The 20,074-nt window shown below is 37.0% G+C and overlaps 1 protein-coding gene across 7 annotated transcripts in view; it reads left to right on the top strand.

The window, feature by feature from the left end:
- The window catches only part of SLC16A7 (solute carrier family 16 member 7), a 214,005-nt gene that overhangs the window by 183,058 nt on the left and 10,873 nt on the right, over positions 1 to 20,074 (top strand). For all 7 annotated transcript variants that reach the window (XM_027854958.1, XM_027854955.1, XM_027854957.1 and 4 more), the window contains one exon: positions 11,376 to 11,519. In XM_027854958.1, the coding sequence (XP_027710759.1) occupies positions 11,376 to 11,519 (144 nt within the window). The remainder of the gene's footprint in view (positions 1 to 11,375; positions 11,520 to 20,074) is intronic.

Here is a 20,074-nt window from a genome sequence, read left to right as displayed (position 1 = left end):
AGAGGAAAGGGAAGAAGATGGGATCAGGATTGGGGAGGGGAGAGATTAATTTCCATTAGCCTGAAGCCTTTTCTAAAGTTAAATGAAAATACCAGAAAACACTTGACAAGGGAATGTAATTTGGATTTCAAAACTGTTTTTTTTTAACTTGATTGACTTGGTAAACCAAATAGTCTCTACCTTTGTTTGGGAAATGGGATATGTTTTGACATTTTGATCTATATTCAATATTAGTGTTGTGGGCTTCTAGGCAATAACCTATTGTTAAACACATTTGAAGAAACTGCAAAATTATTTTCATTTTTATTTATTGCTTTGGAACTTATCTCCTAACAGTACTCCTAGATAATATAAAGTGGACATATGGCTCTATTACTTAAATGATCTTCAAATACTTAAAAACCATGAGAGCAAAGCTGTTTTAGCATCTTTGTTAGATTTATTATGCACAGGCCTCTCTTACTGTAGAAAAATTATGAGAAATACAAAATTCTTTCAGCATGTACTTGGAATAAATCATTTAACTAACATGTAATATTAAAGGCAGTCTAATTTTTTTAAACATCACAGTTCTCATTTTATCAATTTGATTTAAATTGCATTAACAGGCTCAGTAAAAGAAGGAAACAGGGCCAACCCCTCAAACATTTAGTTAACTGGCTAATCCTAATTATTCAGGGCTAATGGGGAAAAACCTAAACTGTGGATTATCAGTAATTCATTAACTATGCAAATTAGGTGTTCATTCATAGACTATATTCAAATTTACACGTAAGATATTTAAGCTGAAAGCATTTATAAATACAGTGATTACCATATTTGTAAATTATTTTAAAAATACATAAGAGGAAAAAAAATAGTAGATAATCTTGATCTCAGCCAAAGGTATCATAAAGGTGTTTTTTTTAAAGCAAGTTTAAGTAGACTCAAACTTCTTTGTAGTATGTAGTGAAATGGAATAACTCTTTTCAAATTCATCACTGAAAATCACTAAGTTTCTGCCCTTTCTTTTATGGTGATAACTTAATTATACATTTTGGTTTATACTTACACAATATTTTGCACATATTTGTCTCAGTTCTCACAATAGTGCAGTAAAATGGATAGATAGTAAGTATTACTTCAGCATTTAAAGTGTGAGTTTTTAACCTCTTTTCTGTTATGGACTTCTTTGGGGAAGCCTCTCCCTTTCAGGGGGATGCAGAGGAATCCTTTTTGATGACATTATTTTAGATATATGTAATAAAATATGATTATGAAGAAAACCAATTATATTGAAGTGCAGTTATCAAAATATTAAAACAAACAAATTCAAAGACCCCAGGTTAAGAAGACCTATAAAGCATCCTGGAGTATTTTTCCAGAGGGGGGGTATTTTCTGTCCCTTCATATACCATATACACAAGACCCTCTGCCAGGCTAAAGTAGAGGATTTCATGATTCCCTTTGGCTAGAAAACAAAAACAAAACAAACAACACCAACAGTAAAAACTCTTGACTTGGTGACCAGTTCCATTATTATTATTTCAGTTTTATAAATGAGGAAATAATGACTCAAAGGGTTTATGTGACTTGCCCAAGGTCATATGGCTAGTAAGAGGCAAAGCCAGGATTTTAAACCTCTGGATTCTCTATTTAGTGCTCTTTCCTTTACTCCAAGCTAGCTCCCTGGAAACCTGGGTAACATGGAAATGAAGACATTAAAATCAAGATGACAAGTATTTAAGTGCCCACTTTATACCAAGTGCTGTGCTAAATGCTGGGGATACAAAGAAAGGCAAAAAAACAATCTCTGCCCTCAAGGGGCTTATAGTTTAATGGGGGAGAAAGCAGTTAAACTGCTTTGTGCAATGGATGTAGATACAAGATAAATTAGAGTAGTCATGGAGAGGAATCAAGAAAGACTTGAGACAGAAGGTAGGGTTCTAGATGAGACTTGAAGGAAGCCAGAGAACCCAGGAAGTGAAGATGAGGAGGGAGACTATTCCCTGCATGAGAGATAGCCAATGAAAATGCATAAAGTAAGGAAGTGTCTTACACAAGGAACAGCAAAGAGGCCAGTGTCACTGGATTGTAAAGCATATGCAAGGGAGTGAGATGGAAGAAGACTAAAAATAAAGGAAGGAAATAGATTATGAGGGGTTTTAAAAGCCAAACAGAAAATTTTATATTTGATCCTGGAGGTGACAGGAAGCCACTGAAGTTTATTGAATAGGGGCAGAAACTTTAGGAAGATCACTTTGATGTTTAAGTAGAAGAAGGACGAGAGTTGTGTTTTTGTCCTTCATTCTCAAAGAGGACCATGATATTAGGGAGAGAATGACTTGACTTGTAATTGACTTTGATTTGAGTGAAGGAGGGCTGTGCAAAGCCACCAGCCTCACTTTCTTTTCTGGAGTCATCTGTGTCCAGTGGCCAGATATTGATCAGGACAACTGGAGATGGCTCAGGATGCAAGGGAGACCCTGGCCCTTTTAAGCTAATGTCTTTTCAGGTTCTCTTTCTGAGTGAGGCAACACCCATTCAGTGTATAGGCCTCTGTAAGAAGAAGAAATCCATTCCAGTAGTTTAGGCTTGAGGTGATAAAGGTCTGGGCTAAGGTGGTAGCAAAGTGTTAAACAAGAGAAGCAGAAAAATGAAAGGTGTGACAAAAATAGAATTGACAGGACTTGACAAGATACTAGATTTGGAGGGTGAGAGTGAGTGAGAAGTCTAGAATGGCATATAGGTAGGGGGTCTGGGTTCCTGGGAGGATGGTGGTGGCATAGATAGTAATAGAAAAGGTAGAAGGAGAAGAGGGTTTGAGCGGAAAGATGATTAGTTCAGTTTTGGACATATTGAGTTTGAGGTGGTTCCAAGACATCTAGGTCAAAATGTCCAATAGGTAGTTAGAGATGCAAGACTGGAGGTCAGGAGAGAGGTTAGGACTGGGAAATAGATCTGAGAATCATCTGCATTGAAATGATAATTGAATCCACGGGAGTTGATGAGATTGCCAAGCAAAACAGGATAGAGGGAAAATAGAATAAGCCCCAGGACAGACGCTTGAAAAATGCAGTGAGAGTGATGAGGAGGATGAAGATACAACAAGGATATTAAGGAGGGGACAGATAGGTTAGAAGACAGCAAGGAGAGAATAGTGTCATGGAAACCTAGAGAAAAGAGAGTATCAAGGAGAAAAGGATGATTGAGATTGTCAGAAGCTGCAAAGGTTAAGAAGGAAGAAGGTTAAGAAAAGGCTATTTGATTTAACACTTAAGAAATCACTGGTAACTTTGGAGAGGGTGGTATCATTTGATCTCATCATCAGAAAACAGACTGCAGAAAGGGAAAAGTAAATTGACTGAGAGAGAGAGAGAGAGAGAGAGAGAGAGTGAGCATTGGAGAGAGAGAACATGGAAGAGAGAGTAAGAGACAGAGACACAGAGACAGAGACAGACAGAGAATATAAATGAAAAGATAGGAAATGAGAAAAGAAAAGAATAAGTGGGTACAGTGAGAGGAAAGAAATTATAAGAGGCCTAGGATAGAAATAAAGACTAAAGCTATGACTTTCTTGGTATGGGGAACTCCCACAAGAACTCTCTCTTCCAGTGCAGGTGATTGCTTTGTCTGAATTTTTTAAAAGCTGGGAAGAAACTCATTTATAGAGGGACAGTGGTGATCAAAGTAAGAGTAGAAATAATAATTGTAATAATAGCAACATATCTTTTTATTCTTTTGGTAATGGCAAAAGTAGAAATTGTAAAGTGGTCATAAAAATGGGAAGGGGAATTTATTTTGTTTTTAAATAGAATTAATCAAGCTTTTTCTCCAATTATTAATCAGAAAAAGTACTGTCAGTAGGTCAGGTAAAATACTGTCTTTTCCATTTCTATCCTTCTCCCTTTGCCTTTAAAAATGCATATTAGTGTCCTTGGTTCTGTGATACATGGTTTTTGTTTTGTTGTTTATTTTTCTTCTGATTAAAGATAAGAGGAATATGACGCTATATGTTCCTGTATATAGGCAGACAGATGGGAAGTGTTAACTGATTTTAGATGGAGTTAAATGTAAAATCTGATTTAGGTATGTTCATAAAAGGATGAGTACAGGTTCACAGCTGGAAGTTAGAGAGATTCATATTCACTGAAATGTGAATGATGAGACTTATTAGATTTTGAAACAGTGCACAACCAAGTTGGCTGAAATTATTAATTCTTCTTTGGGGTTTCTAGAAGAAGCTGAAAAACTTACGGGACTTTGATACTTTTAGAAAATATTTCCTTCATGAGAAACATCATTTAGTTGCTACATGCAATGAAATACAGCCCCAGAATCACAGGGCTAGATGTGACCTTGGAGAATAACTATTACAATCCACACCTGAATAAGAATACTTTCAACAATGCACCCCAAAACCAGTGGGTTATAATGGAAAAAAAGTCATGTCCTACCAGAAGTGGGGAACCTGTGGGCTCAAGGATGCAGGTTCCCCACTCCTGGGATGTAGGCACTCTCTTTTGAGGACCATTCTCTCTTGGTTTTCCTCCTACCTGTCTGGCTTCTGCTTCTAAGTCTCCTTTACTTAACACTCACCCAGGTCACTTCTTCTAACTGTAGGTTTCCCACAGGACTATGGCCTGAGTCTTCTTTTCTTCCTCTACAATACTGGGTCATATCATCACCTCCTATGCATTTCACTACCATCTCTATGTTGATGATTCTCAAATCTACCTATTGTCTCTTAACCTTTCTGCTGAACTCTAGGCTAGCATTTCTGCTTTTCAGGCATCTTGAGTTGGATGTCCAATAGATATCTGAAGCTAAACATATCCAAAACTGAACTCATTTATCTTTTTTCATAAACCCTCCCCCATCCTAACTTACCTATTACTGTCAAAGGTGAGTGCCCCAGGTTTAGAACCTAGATATCATCTTTTGCTCTTCACTATCTCTCACCTTCCACATCCAATCTGTTGCCAAGGCCTATTGATTTTACCTTTGTAACATTGCTCGAAAGTACTTCCTTCTCTCCTGTGATACTGTCACCACCCTGATGCAGGCCTTCATTGCTTAATGCTTGGGCTACTACAATATAGTCTGCTGGTAGATCTGCCTACCCCAAATCTCTCCCTACTCTGATCAATCTTTTATTCAGCCACCAAAGTTATTTTCCTAAAGTATGAGTCTTACCATGTCATCTCCCTGCTCAATAAACTCTAATGACTTCCTGTCACCTCCTGTATGAAATGCAAAACCTTCTACTGGGTATTCATTTTTTTTTCTTTTTCTTTTTTTTCTTTCGTGAGGCAATGGGGTTAAGTGACTTGCCAAGGGTCACACAGCTAGTAAGTGTTAAGTGTTTGATTTGAGGTCGGATTTGAACTGAGGTCTTCCCGACTTCAGGGCCAGTGCTCTATCCACTGTGCCACCTAGCTGCCCTTCTATTGGGTATTCAAAGTCCTTCCTATTCCCCTTTCTCCACCTTTCCAGGCTTCCCCTACCATATACTCTTCAATCTGGTGACACTGGCTCCCTTGCTGTTCCTTGCATAAGACATTCTATCTCACAGCTCAAGAAATTTTTCCCTGGCCTGGAAGGCTTTTCTTCCTCATCTCCACCTCCTGGTTTCCCTGGCTTCCTTCAAATCCCAACTAAAATCCCATCTTCTTCTGTTTCAAGTCTTTCCTGATTCCTCTCGCTGCTACTGCCATCCCTCAGAGATTACATCTAATTTATCCTGTAAATAGCTTGTCTGTACATAGTTATTTAAATGTTTTAAGGTATTTCTGTTAATTATTTCCTGTTTGTCCTGTACATAGCTTTTTTCTACATATTTGTTTGCTTATTGTCTCCCTCCTCAGATTGTGAGCTCCTTAAGGACAGGGACTGTCTTTTGCTTCTTTTTGTATCACCAGCACTTAGCACATACTAGATGCTTAATAAATGTTTATTGACTGACTGACACCAGACTCTTTAGTTTCAGTCCTGAGTGTTCCATTAGTTGACCTAGTGGCCTCAGGAAAATCACCTAACATTTCTAGACCTCATTTTCCTCATTTGTAAAAAGAAAGTGTTGGTTGAGTTAGCTTCAAGTTATAAAATTCAACAATTTTTTTAAATGTGGATATAGCTTTGAAATTCAATAGAATTAGCCTTTTTTTTATTTTGGAGAAAATCTTAAGTGGGGGTCATCACATGTACCATTATCTATTGCTACAGGAAATATATTTGTATTCATTTATTTATATTGATTATAAGGATAACTTTAAAAACAAACAAATTTTGAAGGTGGTAAAGTTTTTTTCCCCCCTCTTCTATCTCCTCCATCCCTGTGTTTCTATCTTCAGACACAAACATTCTCATTCAGATCCATTCCTCTCACAGGCATCCAGAGTTCTTCACTGCCCTCTGCTTGCCCAGCATTCATTCAACTTTAATTTGCCCTCTTTGGGTGCTCTTGATGAATAATTTATGCTTCAGTCACTCACTGTCTGATTGCTGGCTCCAAAAAAAACCAAAACAAAACAAAAAACAAAACAAAACTTCCAGCCATGTCCCATTTACTCATTATCTTATTAGATGACCACTAACTGTTATTAATGACTGGTAAGGGTTTGATGTGTCATTCTCCCCAAAACACACACATACACACACAGACACACACACACACACACACACACACACGCACCCCAGGTTTATCTTTTAGCGAGGGTATTCAATACCCTCTAGGGCAGCTAGGTGGTGCAGTGGATAAAGTGCTGGGCCAGGAAATACAAAGGCTCATTTCCACAAGTTCAAATCTGGCTTCAGACACTTACCAGTTGTGTGAACTAGGCAAGTCACTTAACCTGCTGGCCTCAGTTTTTTTCCCCTGTGGGGAGGACCCTGCAGACTTTCTCTATCATACTACAGAATAACTTTCACCCTTGAAGTTCACTTCAAGCTTTCAATTCTCACACATGGTCTGCCTTTGTAGCACCGTCCTCTGATTGACTCATTCTTCCTACAACCTCCAGCTGCCAGATATCTTCCTTATCTATAGATCTGGTCAAGGCATTCCTCTTTCAAAAACTTTCAATGGTGCATTATTTTCTTCTTTTCCTGGCAACAGTCTGCCAACACTTGACATTTCCTTCAGTTTTCTTCTCCTGTAAAAAGAAATGCTTTATTGATGAACATTCTACTTTTGAGGTGTTATTTTACACTACTACCTTCTATGACCTCAATGCTCCAGCCAAATAGGACAATTCACCTTAATCTGTATATGTTATATACTCTCCAAATTCCTTGATTTTGCCCGTATTAATACCTATGCATTAAATCACCTACTCTCCAACTGTTGAATTCCTACCTAACATTTAAAGATCAATTTAGTTACCCCTATTTCTAAGAAAAAAATTGTCCAGGCTCCTAAGTTAACAATAGCCTCCTCTACAATATTACATAATACTTTCTTTTTACCATTAAGATTTACTTATTATGCACACACGTCTGTGTGCATTTGTGTTTCATGAATTTGTACATGAATCTATACATATACATATGTATATGGGTATATAGAGATGTATATATGTATATAGAGATGTGTTTAATTATGTACGTACATCTGTATATTTATATAATATGTATGTTATACACATATGTGTATATGTATTGTGTCCTCTGATTGTAAATTTCAAATTCCATGAGGACAAGGAATATATTTTATCTTTATGTCTGGAGATCCCTCAAGATCTGGAATACTAGAAATTTATTAAATGCTATTTATCTGATATTGATAGTGATATCTATAGGTTCAGTTAGATTTGGCTGCAGATCATATCCTTTTTTAGGGGAAAGTGCTGAAAACTATCTTTGATTCAAAATTTTCTAGGGTTCAAGTTGCTAAATCATTGTCATGTCTATTATCATAACCAATGAAGGTAGAGCTATTGAACTGTAACATCCAGCAGGCAACATCTGCTGTCAGTAGACATTCTGGGAACAGCAGATTAATCCAAGAAAAGCCTGGGTCTTTAGTTGAGGCTGACTAATTTTACTGTAGTTGTTGAACTGTGTTCTTTAAGGATGGAAAACAACATGAAATCTTGTTGAGGTGAAGCAATGCAACTCTGGGATATATAGCTACCTGAGTATTCCTCCTCTTTCCCCCAGACCTGTCTGTGTTTATATGTCCTTGTATCTTTTAAAATATTTTTTTTTGCATTATATGGTAGAGATTTTGGTAGTCTGAAGAGACCTATGGACCCTTTTCTTGAATTTTATTGTTGCCTACATTCATAATTAAAAGAAATGTTAAATTTTTATTAGAGATTAGTTAAAATAAACAGTATTTTTTCCCCATCAGATTCCATGGATCCCTTTAAATCTATGTACAGACCCCTTTCTGAGAGTTCCAAGTTAAGAACCCTTGCTTTAGGTAAAGTCATATGTATTGGGCTCTGAAAACATGGAATATATCAGAAGATTGTAAAATAATGAGATCAAGTAAAAAAAAATCAGAGATAGCATTCAGAACACCTTCTGCAGCTCTCCCTAGTCTGTTGAATATACACATATCAAAAGACCATATAACAAAATTCTAAGTGTAGTCAGACACTCTTAAAACTATAGTATCATAAATTCTCTACTTTTATATCCTTGGAACCAAATAGTTTTCTTTTGCAGATTCATATTTTTGTTGTTAGGGCCAACAAATATAGCACAATATAGCTATTGGTTGGCCCTGAATATTAGATGCTAGATAGGTATGAAAAGCAACTGTTAAGGGATGCAATTACAAAACTTCAGTGAACTGACAAGAATATTTTATGTATGTCCTGTTAGTACAAGGTAACATTTTCCAAAGGGATATATCTGTCATGTATTATTCTAACTAGTAAGTTCATGGAAGAATGGAAAAGATTCACTTCCCTTTGTGTTTAAGATGTGAACCTATGACTTCTCAAGAGATTTTATTTATAATCATGAGGGACTTGATAAAGTTAAACTGTTTACATTCCTATGTGGGAAGATGATTCAAGTAACTGCGAAGAACTTTATCATTATTAGGGCAGTTAAATGGAGTTTGCATATAGGTGAGGGTATGGGTGTGAGTTGATTATGTTGGAATAATCTCAAAAAAAATGAAGAGGTGAACAAGAGGGATGCATTGGGAAGAGGGGTAAGGGAGAGATAGAATGAGGAAAATTTTCTCATATGAAAGAGGCTTGAAAGAAAGAGTATAGTGGAGAGAAAAAATGTGTGGGGAATGAGCAATGCTTGAATCTCATTCTTATCGGAATTGGTTCAAAGAGGGAAAACACACACATACACACACAGAGTCGTGTGTAGAAATTTATCTTATCCAATAGGACACATTCATCAATAAATAAATAAATAAGGTAGGGTAGATTAAGGGAGGCAGTGGTTAGAAGCAAAATAGACTTATGAGGAGAAATAGAGAGAGAGAAGAAACAGAAGAAAATAGGATGAAGGGAAATACACATTTAGTAATCACAACTCTGAATGTGAATAAGATGAGCTCATCCATAAAACAGAAGTGGATAGCAGAATGGATTAGAAACCAGAATCCAACAATATGTTGTTTATAAAAGAAACACTTGAAACAGAAGGACACTCACAAAGTTAAAGTAAAGGATGGGAGCACAATCCAATATGTTTCAGCTAAAGTAAAAAAGGTAGAGGTAGCAATCATGATCTCAGATAAAGCAAAAGCAAAAATAGACCAAATTAAAAGAGATAATCAGGAAAACTACATTTTGCTAACAGGTGTCATAAATAATATATGAACTAATATATAATATATATGTATAAATATTTACACATTTCTCCAAAAAAGGTCTAATTTCTCAAATACTTAGGGAACTGAGTCAAATTTATAAAAAGAATATTTGTCATTTCCCAATTGACAAATGATCAAAGTATATGAACAGGCAGTTTTCAGAAGAAATAAAAGCTATCTATATTCATATAAAAATGTTCTAAATCTCTATTGGTTAGAGAAATTCAAATTAAAATAACTCTGAAGTATCACCTTACACCTATGAGAAAAGACAAATATTGGAAGGGATCAGGGAAAATAGGCACACTAATAAACTGTTGGTGGAGTAGTAAACTGTCCCATCATTCTGGAGAACAATTTGCATCTATGCCAAAAGGGCTATTATACTATATAAATTCCCTTTGACTTAGCAATACCTCAACTAGGTCTGTACTCCAAATATATGAAAGCAAAAGGAAAAGAACAATACATACAACAATATTTATAGCAGCTCTCTTTATGCTAGCAAGGAATTAAAAGTTGAGGTGATGCTCATCAATTGGAGAATGACTGAAGAAGTTGTCACATATGATTGTGATTGAATACCATTATAGTATGAAAAAAATTACAAGGGGAAGATGCTTTCAGAAAAAAATAAAAACAAAAAACCCAACATGACAAGACCTATATGCAGTGAGAAGAAATGGGAGAACATTGTGCATAGTAACAGCAATGTTGTAATGATGATCAACTATGAAAAACTTGACTGCTTTTATCAATAGAATGATTCAAGACAATTCCAAAGTATTGGTGATAAATATATATATATATATATATATATGATGAGTTCTGAGTACAAATTAAAGTATAAATTTCTCACATATTTGGTTTTTTTTTGCAATACGGCTAACATCAAAATATGTTTCCACATGATTTTATGTGTATAATTGATATCATACTGCTTGCCTTCTCCATGGGTGGGGAGGGGATAGGAGGAAAGTATTCCCTTTATGCCCTCAGGAAGACTCATTTTATCACTAACAAATTTCCCTTCTTCCTAGACCTTTTCTGCTTATCTCTCCATCTTATACACATGGAAACTAGGCTTTCCCTAGAAGACATATCCTTCACTACTTTTTCCAGTAGTAGATGGACTATCTTGCTCATGCCTCCCAGCATATTGGGCTAAAGGAGGTCAGAATATCCCTTGCTCATCATTGACATTTCTAGATCCTTCCTCTCCTTCCATCACTAGATAACCTCTCTTCTTTTGAAATTCACTATTTCAATCTATGTCTCCCTAACCACATCATTGTTGTAGTTATCTACCAATCTCTAGGATTTACTTTTATATAGATAGCACCTAGCTCCATGCCTTGCACATATAGGAGATGCTTAATAAATGCATGTTCAATTAGATTTAAGGAAAAATATTAATTTCAAGAACTTTCACATTTTAAAAAGATAATAGTAACAATACAGATACTTTAAGATATTGTACTAAATTATATTTTATGAAGTAAAATTGTTTCTTGAATATAAACAATATGCTCTTTGAACTTCAAAAATAAATTTCAAAAAACTTTTTTTTAAGTGAAAATTTCTTTACCTTCTTTTTTTCCTTTAGGTCCAATAAGCAGCATTTTGGTGAATAAATTTGGCAGCCGGCCAGTAATGATAGCAGGAGGTATACTATGTGCTTTGGGAATGATTTCTGCTTCTTTTTGTACTAGTGTAATACAACTTTACCTCTGTGTGGGATTTGTTGGAGGTAAGCCTATTTCTGTTCAATTCACTTTGCTTATATTGTACTTTTTGCTGTTCTAAAGGTGCTTCAATTGTTGTGTTTATCCCTGGGAATATTCCATTATTAATAGTTTTAATTGGATTTGCTTTATTTTATTTTGAGAGCTATTTTGGTATGGTCTTATATGGAACTTTGGGAAGGATCAGTGATTTCATTAGCCCAATGAACTATACTAGGAGGAAGATCACAAGACTTAGGAGATATCAATCTATCAGTCAGTCAGTCAGTCAGTCAGTCAGTCAGTCAACCAAGCACAAGAGATTTATTAAGTATCTACCATGTTCCAGACGCTATGATAGACTACAGGAAATACAAAGACAAAAATGAAATATTCGCTGCCCTCAGGGAATTTACATTCTGTCAAGGGAGATGACTTCTACATAAGTAACTATATATAAAATATATCCAAAATTAACATCAGTTATTTTCGTAGGAAGGTACTACCCACTGGGCACATCAGAAAAGGCCTTGTGTAAGAAGTGATGTTTCAGCTGAGGTTTGAAGGAAAAGAGGTATTCAGAGAGATAAGATCGGGTATTGAATATGGAATTGGGAGGAAACCGAGTTTAAATCATGCCTCTGACACTTAAGTATCTTTGTAACCTTGGGCAAGTCACTCAACCTCTCTATACTTTAGTTTCTTCATTTGTGAAAAAAGGCACAACAAATTTTTCAGGCAGCTAAGTGGTCCACTGGATAGAATACCAGTCCTGGAGTAAAGAAGACTCTTCTTGAGCTTAAATATGATCTCAACCTCAACCACTTACTAACTGTGTGACCTGGAGCAAGTCACTCAACCCTGTTTGCCTCTGTTCCTCATGTGTAAAATGAACTAGAGAAGGAAATGGCAAACCACTCTAGAATTTTTGTCAAAAAAACTCCAAACTGGGTCACAAAGAATCCAGACACAATTGAAGCAACTGAGCAACAACAACAACAACAAAAGCCTGCTTTCCAGCCCTAAATTTATAATCCCATGATCTTGGGCCTGATATTTAACTGAAAAAAATTTAGGCCATTTTTCATGGGCTCCTTCTCTTCACATCCTCTTCATCTCTCATTACACAGATTTCTTCCCCTGTTATATCTTGCTTTACCATATCACATATGGAGAGGTGGCCATTCTTGTCAAGGTAGACCTTTCTATGAGCACAAGTGCTCCATTCCTTCCTACTTACTTCAGCAGATCGCTCCCTCCATTATCCCCACTCTCTCACTAATCTTCAATCTCTCCTTGTCTACTTGCTCCTTCCATACTATCTCCAAACATGCCCATATCTCCTCCATCCTCAAATAATCTTCCATTCCCATTAGCTAGCATCCTGTATCTCACCTTCCTTTCATGGCTAAATTCCTCAAAAAGACTATATCAGGGCTTTCACTTCATTTCTTTTCACTTCCTTCCTTTCTTCTCTTCTTAACTCTCTTCGGTGGGACTTCCAACCTTCTATTCAAATGAAACCACTCTCTCCAAAATTAACCGTATCTTAATTGCCAGATTTAAAGGCCTTTTCTCAATTCTCCTCCTTCTTAACCTTTTTGCAGTTTTTAACTTTTAACACTGTTCTTTTCCTTGATATTCTCTTTCCTCTTGGTTTCTATAACATTATTCTCTCCTGATTCTCTTCCAACACATCTGACTGCTCATTCTAAGTCTCTTTTCCTGGATCTTCATCCTCCACATTTCCATTATCTCTGAAGGTCTCCTAAGGCTATGTCCTGGGCCTTCTGCCCCCTATGTTACTTCAATTGGTAGTCTCATCAGATCCCATTGATTCAATTATCTCTATGCAATCAAGTCTTAATTCTACTTTTCAGCCCTAAGCTCTCTCCTGACATCCCATCTTGCATCTCTAACTGATTATTTGACATCTTGAACTGGACGTCTTGTAGACCTCTCAAATGGAATCTTTCCAAAACTGAATTCGTTATCTTTCTCTCCAAACCTTCCTCTCTTCCTAACTTCACTGTTACTGTCTGGGACACCACCATACTCCTAGGAACTTAGACTTACATACTAGATGTCATCCTCAACTCTTCACTCTACTTCATCTTTTACATCCACTCTGTTGTGAATGCCTGTTGATTTTATCTTCATTATATCTCTCACATATGACCCCCCTCTCTCTTCCAACACTGCCACCATCCTGGTGCAGGACTTCATAAATTCATGCTTACACTATTGCAAAAGCTTTCTTTGGTCTCTCTGCCTTGTATCTCTCCCCACTCCAGTCCATCTTCCACTCAACTATCAAAGTTATCTTTCTAAAGTGTACATGTCATCTCTTCATTATTAGACCCCAGTGTCTTCCTATCACTTGCAGGATCACATGTCAAATTCTTTCTTTTAAAGCCCTTTATAACCTGACCCACTCCTACCTTTCTAGGATACTCTAACATCCAGTGACTGGTTTTGTTCCTCTGTGCACAAGACATTTCATCTCCCACCTCCATGCATTTTCTTTGGTGGTCATTCCATGTCCAGAATGTCTCCCCCCTCATCTCTGCCTCCTGTCTATCTTCTGTCTACCTTGGCTTCCTTCAGGTCTCTCCCACCTTCTTTAAGAAAACTTTCTGAATCCCTGTTCATGCTAGTGCCTTCTCCTTGAGATTAAGTACAAATTATCCTATGTAGATATATTTATGTGTGTACACATATATATGTATATATGTATATATATATTAAAGAGACAGCAAAAGTTTATATATATACACACACACATATATATAAACACACACATATATACGTGTGTGTGTGTGTGTGTGTGTGTGTGTGTGTAGATTGGTTGGTTGTTGTCCTTTGTTCTCAAAGAGGACCAAAATGGCAACACTATGTTGGAGTCAAGGTACAGTGAGTCTCGTTAAGGTTGATCAGACCAATATAAGCTCAGAAGACTCTACCACAGGTTGGGCACAGATAGTCCATGTGAACAACTGGAGTCAAGATGTCTCTAAATTTGCACATCTCTCATTTCTTTTGAGCTACTACATTCCTGCTTCACTCATAAGAGCTTAAATGCCTTCTTTGATGTACATGCTGGGTAGTCCTTTGCCAGTGTCTCCCATATCATATAATTGATTCCAAAGTTCTTTAGATAGATAGATAGATAGATGGATGGATGGATATTTGTATGTTGTATGCCCTATTAAATTATGAGTTCTTTGAGAGCAACTGTTTTTCTCCCATTTTCCATTCTTTGTATCCTCAGTATTTAGCACAGTGCCCTAAGCATAACTGTCAACAAACAATAAATGCTTATCAATTGAGTTGACTTGAGTGTGCTTCTAACAGACAGAGATGAGGAGGGAGTAAGGGAGTAAGGAGGGGAAAGACTATTCAAAGGCACAGGGATGTCAGATTGAATATCATGTTGAAGTATAGCAAGAAGTCAAGTTTGCCCAAACCATAAATTGTGTGGAAGATCATAATTAAAGACTGAAAGTGAACTTTAGAACCATGTTCTTGTGAAGAAGGACTGTAGATGCCAAACAGATGAACATGTATCCTAAACCTTAGGTAGCTGCCTTGGACATTTACATCTTAAATGAAGAGCCTAAGTCACACAGCTGTTGCCAGAGGTGAGATGTGAAGCTGGGTCTTCTTAACTCCAAACCCTAAATTCATCTGAACCCATGCTCCATTCAAAAGTTATATAGATACAGTGACAAAACCCTCAGTCAGCTGAAAAGAAAAATCTGTCAAACTGGTTATTTATTTGGCATAATATACGATACATAGAAAAGCAGTTTTTTTTAATTGTAAGTTGTTTATTCTTCAGTCAGTTGTGTTGGAATATTGAATTTGGTTTTATGGTCATGCCAAGGAGTTTCTATTTTCTCTTTTTTCAATTTTCTCTTCATTCACATTCAGGCCACCTGGAGTTTGAAACACATGTTCATGAAAAAACAAATGTGTCCAAAGAATATATTTTCTGGCTACACTTACTTAACTTTAACAATAAAATTGTTGCTGACTAAATCCTGAGTAACACAAATAAATTCTATAGGCTTTGGGATTGCTTTATGAACATTCTAGCTGCATTATTGTGTCACAGCATTTCATTACAGGAATGATTCTAATTTTTTAAAAGCACTAGGAGGGTTCATTTGCAGTTATTACCTAATTTTTTAAAAAGGTATTTTTCACTTAATTGTATTTCTTCACTCGTCATGTCTTTGTGGACTCAAAGTTACCTGAACTTGTAAATTTTGAAAGTCCTAATATACTAGTTCCTTCAATAAATCCCAAAAGAATGTGAAATCTCGTCTGTAATATAGTCAACATTAACTAAATTACAATATTGAATTGAACCCTTTTTAACATCATCTAACACAAGGCAAATGCAGAGTTTTCTTTCCCCACCAACCTAGTATATTCAGAGCCATCAGTCTTAGTGCTAAACCTCATCAGTACTAAACCTCTGACTTCGGGAGCCCTCTGATTAGAGGGCAAAGTGAAGAGTTCCTCCCCAAACCTCCATTTAGTAAGGGAACACAGGTCAGCTATCTCTTCATTTCCCAGTGGACTGTGCTCCATCATGTCCCTCTGCTCGGTAAATTCTGCTAAGGACTTTTCAGTTTTCCTTTCTGTGATGGATGGCCCATTAGATTGTGAGTTGTTTAATGGCAAGAACTGTCTTTCCTTTTAGTATTTGTATCTTCAGAGCTTAGTATAGTGCATGGCACATAGTAGATGCCTAGTAAATGTTTACTGACTTATTAATGTCAATCACAGGCAATGAGGTGGTGCACTCCATAGAGTGCCAAGCCTGAGGTCAGGAAGACCTGACTTCAAATCCAGCCCCAGGTATTTACTAGGTGCAAGTCAGTTACCCCTGTTTGTCTTAGTTTCTTCATCTATAAAATGAATGGAAAAGGGAAATGGCAAAACACTTCAGTATCTTTGCTAAGAAAACCCCAAATAGGGTCATGGAGAGTAGGATATGACTGAACAACAATCACAAAATCAATTATATAGTCTCTGACTGCCAGCTAGATAGGACAGCAGATAGACTTCTGGACCTAGAATCAGGAAGACTTGAGTTCAAATTCAGCCTCATACTAGCTTTGTGACCCTGGGAAGATTCTTAACCACTGCCTGCCTGATTTTCCTCATCTGTAAAATGGGCATAATAACATCAACTACCTTTTAATATTGGGAGGATAAAATGAGAAAATATTTGTAAAGTGCTTTAAAAACCTTAAAGCATTACCAGTTATTGTTGTTGTTATTACTCCACTATTATACTTTAATTAATTTGGATTATGATCTCTTACTAAAGTGACAACATACCTAGGAAAAAGGGCACGCTTTTAACTCCTAGGTTACTAAGGTTTAGAACTAGAAAAAGCTGTAGAAATAGTTTCTGGTGGGGAAACTGAGTGCCAGACATGTAAAGTATGAATTTAAAATGTAAATGTAAATTTACAGAAATGTAAATCCTCATTTATGGATCCAAGATTCAAACTGAGAACCTCTACCTCCTAAGCCACCACCATTTCTACTGTACCCATATTTTATTAATTAATACCTTAAGATGAAAATAAAAGTAGTGATCCTGAAGGAGTTAGGAAAGTAACACAGACAACTTTTCCTCCTTCTAAATCCTTTACAGATGTGGGGGCCCATTGGTGTGAAACATTATGTATTTTTTATGATCAGTTTTGCTGATTTTTTTCCCTCTTCTCTCCCATCTCTCTCTCTCTCTTGCTTTTATGTTGAATACTTCAGAGGGCTTTCTGAGAGAAGGGGAAGAGAGAAATGCAAGGGGAAATTTAGGCAATGTAAAAGCAAAAGATACAAATAAAAATCTATTGTTATAAAAGCTATACTTAACTTTCTAGGAATATCTCTTGAAAGGGAGCTTAACTGAGATATGTCATGGGAACGTGCAGTCCCAGTATTCTATGAGTCAGTAAAGTAGATTATTAGAACTAAGAAGAGATTTTAGAGAAATGAGGAAACAAATACAGAGAGATTCAGCTCAAGCTAGGTTCCTTTACAAAGTAAGATCCCAGTGTGGGGACTTAGTGAGGTTCAGCTCAACCTAATTGGGACTAAATGTCTTAAGAGTAGGAATGCAAGGACATTACTAGAATTCTGATTTTTAAAATAGAGTGGCCAATTATATATATATGTATATATATGTATCTATATATATTTCTATACACACACATATATATACATACATTCTCAAACTTCTTTCTTCATTGCACACTTGTACTAGGTACCTAGCAACCTCCCTTTTCAGCTTCCTTTTATGCCTTGTCTTCCCCTACCAGAACACAAACTCTTTAGGGTCAAGGATCATCTTTCTTTTTGTTTCTATTAATATCGTCAGGGCTTAGTACAGTTTCTGTCATATAGAAAGTTTCAAACTATCATTTTTTGGACCTGCATAATGCTGTATTTAGGAAGTAATTGTGATTTACAGGGTTAACCAGTTGAATTAGGCCTGGGCCTTCCTTGAAACTCTGCTGAATAAACTACCTGAGTCTTTTTCTTATGACATTTGAGAGACCATCAGGAACTGTACCACATGGATTTTTTTTTTGGTTGGGGGGACTTTTTAGTGGGAAGTCCTGGGACAGTCACTTAAAAGGATAATGCTTGATCTTCTCCAATACTCTGGAGACCTTTTTGGAATTGAGGATATGAACAAGTATGCTAAATGTATCCCAGATGACTTTCTTAGGAAGGCAGGGCTATATCAGTTTAAAAGGAAACAAAGCTCTACTCTCATTCCTGAGAAATGCAGCTCTTTCTGGGACCTTCAAATGAGGTGGAGTCAAGAGGTCTCTGAAAAGTGACCCCCACATAGCCCCCAACCCTCCAGGTTCCCTCCCATAACCTGGACAATGTGACATTTGATCATATATCTCAGCTAAAGTACATGTGCTGGCCTAGAAGAGTCTCTGGTTTCCCCTTTTCACTTTGTGTTTCTTTATTTGAGCTTTGTTGAGTGATCCTGAATTGGATATACTTGCCCATGGCAAATATATTATGAGTTTGAGATGGCCCACATTTAGGTGTGATGGGTGGTAAGACGGATTTCCTATTTTGGAGAGGATGGTCAGTTATAGGAAGAGGAAAAGAAGTCATGAATTGGCTGACCAGAATCCCTAAAGAGTTGGTTGAGCCACCCTCTGTGGCTGTTCATGACCTTATTAATATGGTGGACCACCAGGAAAAGTAACTCTCTGGCTTAGGGGCATGGGCAGCAGGCACTGAAGAAGTTGTGCTGATGACAGTGTTCAGATCTTGGCACAGGGAACAAAAGTAGTATGTGAGACATGGAATAGGTGATAGCTTAGTCTGGCACAGAGGGCAGTGATCAGCCTTTGGCACTGGAACATTGCTGAGTTCCAGCATGGTGGAGCAATGAAAGCACTTGGCATCCCTTGGCCCTTGCATGGTAGGTTAGTATTTGGCTCTGGCATAATGAGCATTAGTGTGGGGCCCAACGGAACTGGAGTGGGCAGTAGCACGGGCTCCAGTGACAATGGGCAGTGTGGTAAGCTATAACTTTGACCCCAATGTCGGCAGGAAGAAGAGTAAGCAGCAATGCAGGGTCAAATGGGGGTGGAGTGAGCAATAACAGTGCCCCTGAAGAGTGTTCTTTGACCTGGTTAGCCTGCAAAGATCATCTTAATCTGTGATAAGGATTGGTGACTGTGATGAACATTTCATCATATGTCCTGTTGTCTTGGTGTTCCTAGAGTTGTTCCTGGTCATTGTCACTGCTTTGCATCAGGGTATCTATTAGGAATTATAAATATTTGGAATCACTCACCACATGGGCCATATAATTAAGATCTGAGAGTCATTCTTTCTCAAGGTTACAGTGAAACCTGAAATTTCTGCTATTTTTCTTCTCTATATTGTGACTTATTCAGGGGACTGTAATATTGCTTTTAAAAAAAAAACTTTATTTCTTCCTTGTCTACACTTTTTTTCCCCACTTTTAACTAAACTTCTTCTTCAGTGCCACCTACAATGAGCTTCTTGAGCCATTTAAATGATGGATTTAAATCTCCTCTATAAGATCCTTAGTTTCTTGCTGCTAAAGAAAGGGGCAAGGTGGGATAGAAGTATCTTAAAGACCCTATCCCACACAGATGAGTAAGAGGTAGATAGATAGATAGATAGATAGATAGATAGATAGATAGATAGATAAATAGATAGATAGATAGACAGACATAAATATATTTAACTTATCCTTAAGATTTAATTGGCTCAAAGGTCTAGGACTCAAACCACTTGTATAGCTTCCTGGTGATCTAAGCATAAAAGCTAGAACAGAAAGAGTTAGAAATGCCTTCCACAGGCTCTTCCCTTGGTCAGAAGACCAAGAGACCACCACATCTAACAAAAGGCAGGGAAGTTGTGCCTAACTGAATCAATGCTATATCCTTGCTGCATATCCTTTAAATGTTAGATTGTCTGAGTATCTCTTGTCTTACTAATCTTGAACCCAAAACTCCTGACTGACCTGAATTGGCTTATGACAGCAGTCTTC

Source organism: Vombatus ursinus, unplaced genomic scaffold (assembly GCF_900497805.2).
Source record: "Vombatus ursinus unplaced genomic scaffold, bare-nosed wombat genome assembly UNPS02010769.1, whole genome shotgun sequence".
Classification (NCBI taxonomy): Eukaryota; Metazoa; Chordata; class Mammalia; order Diprotodontia; family Vombatidae; genus Vombatus; species Vombatus ursinus.
Note: the sequence above shows the minus strand (reverse complement) of the source record. Positions and strands in the feature narration are given on the sequence as shown.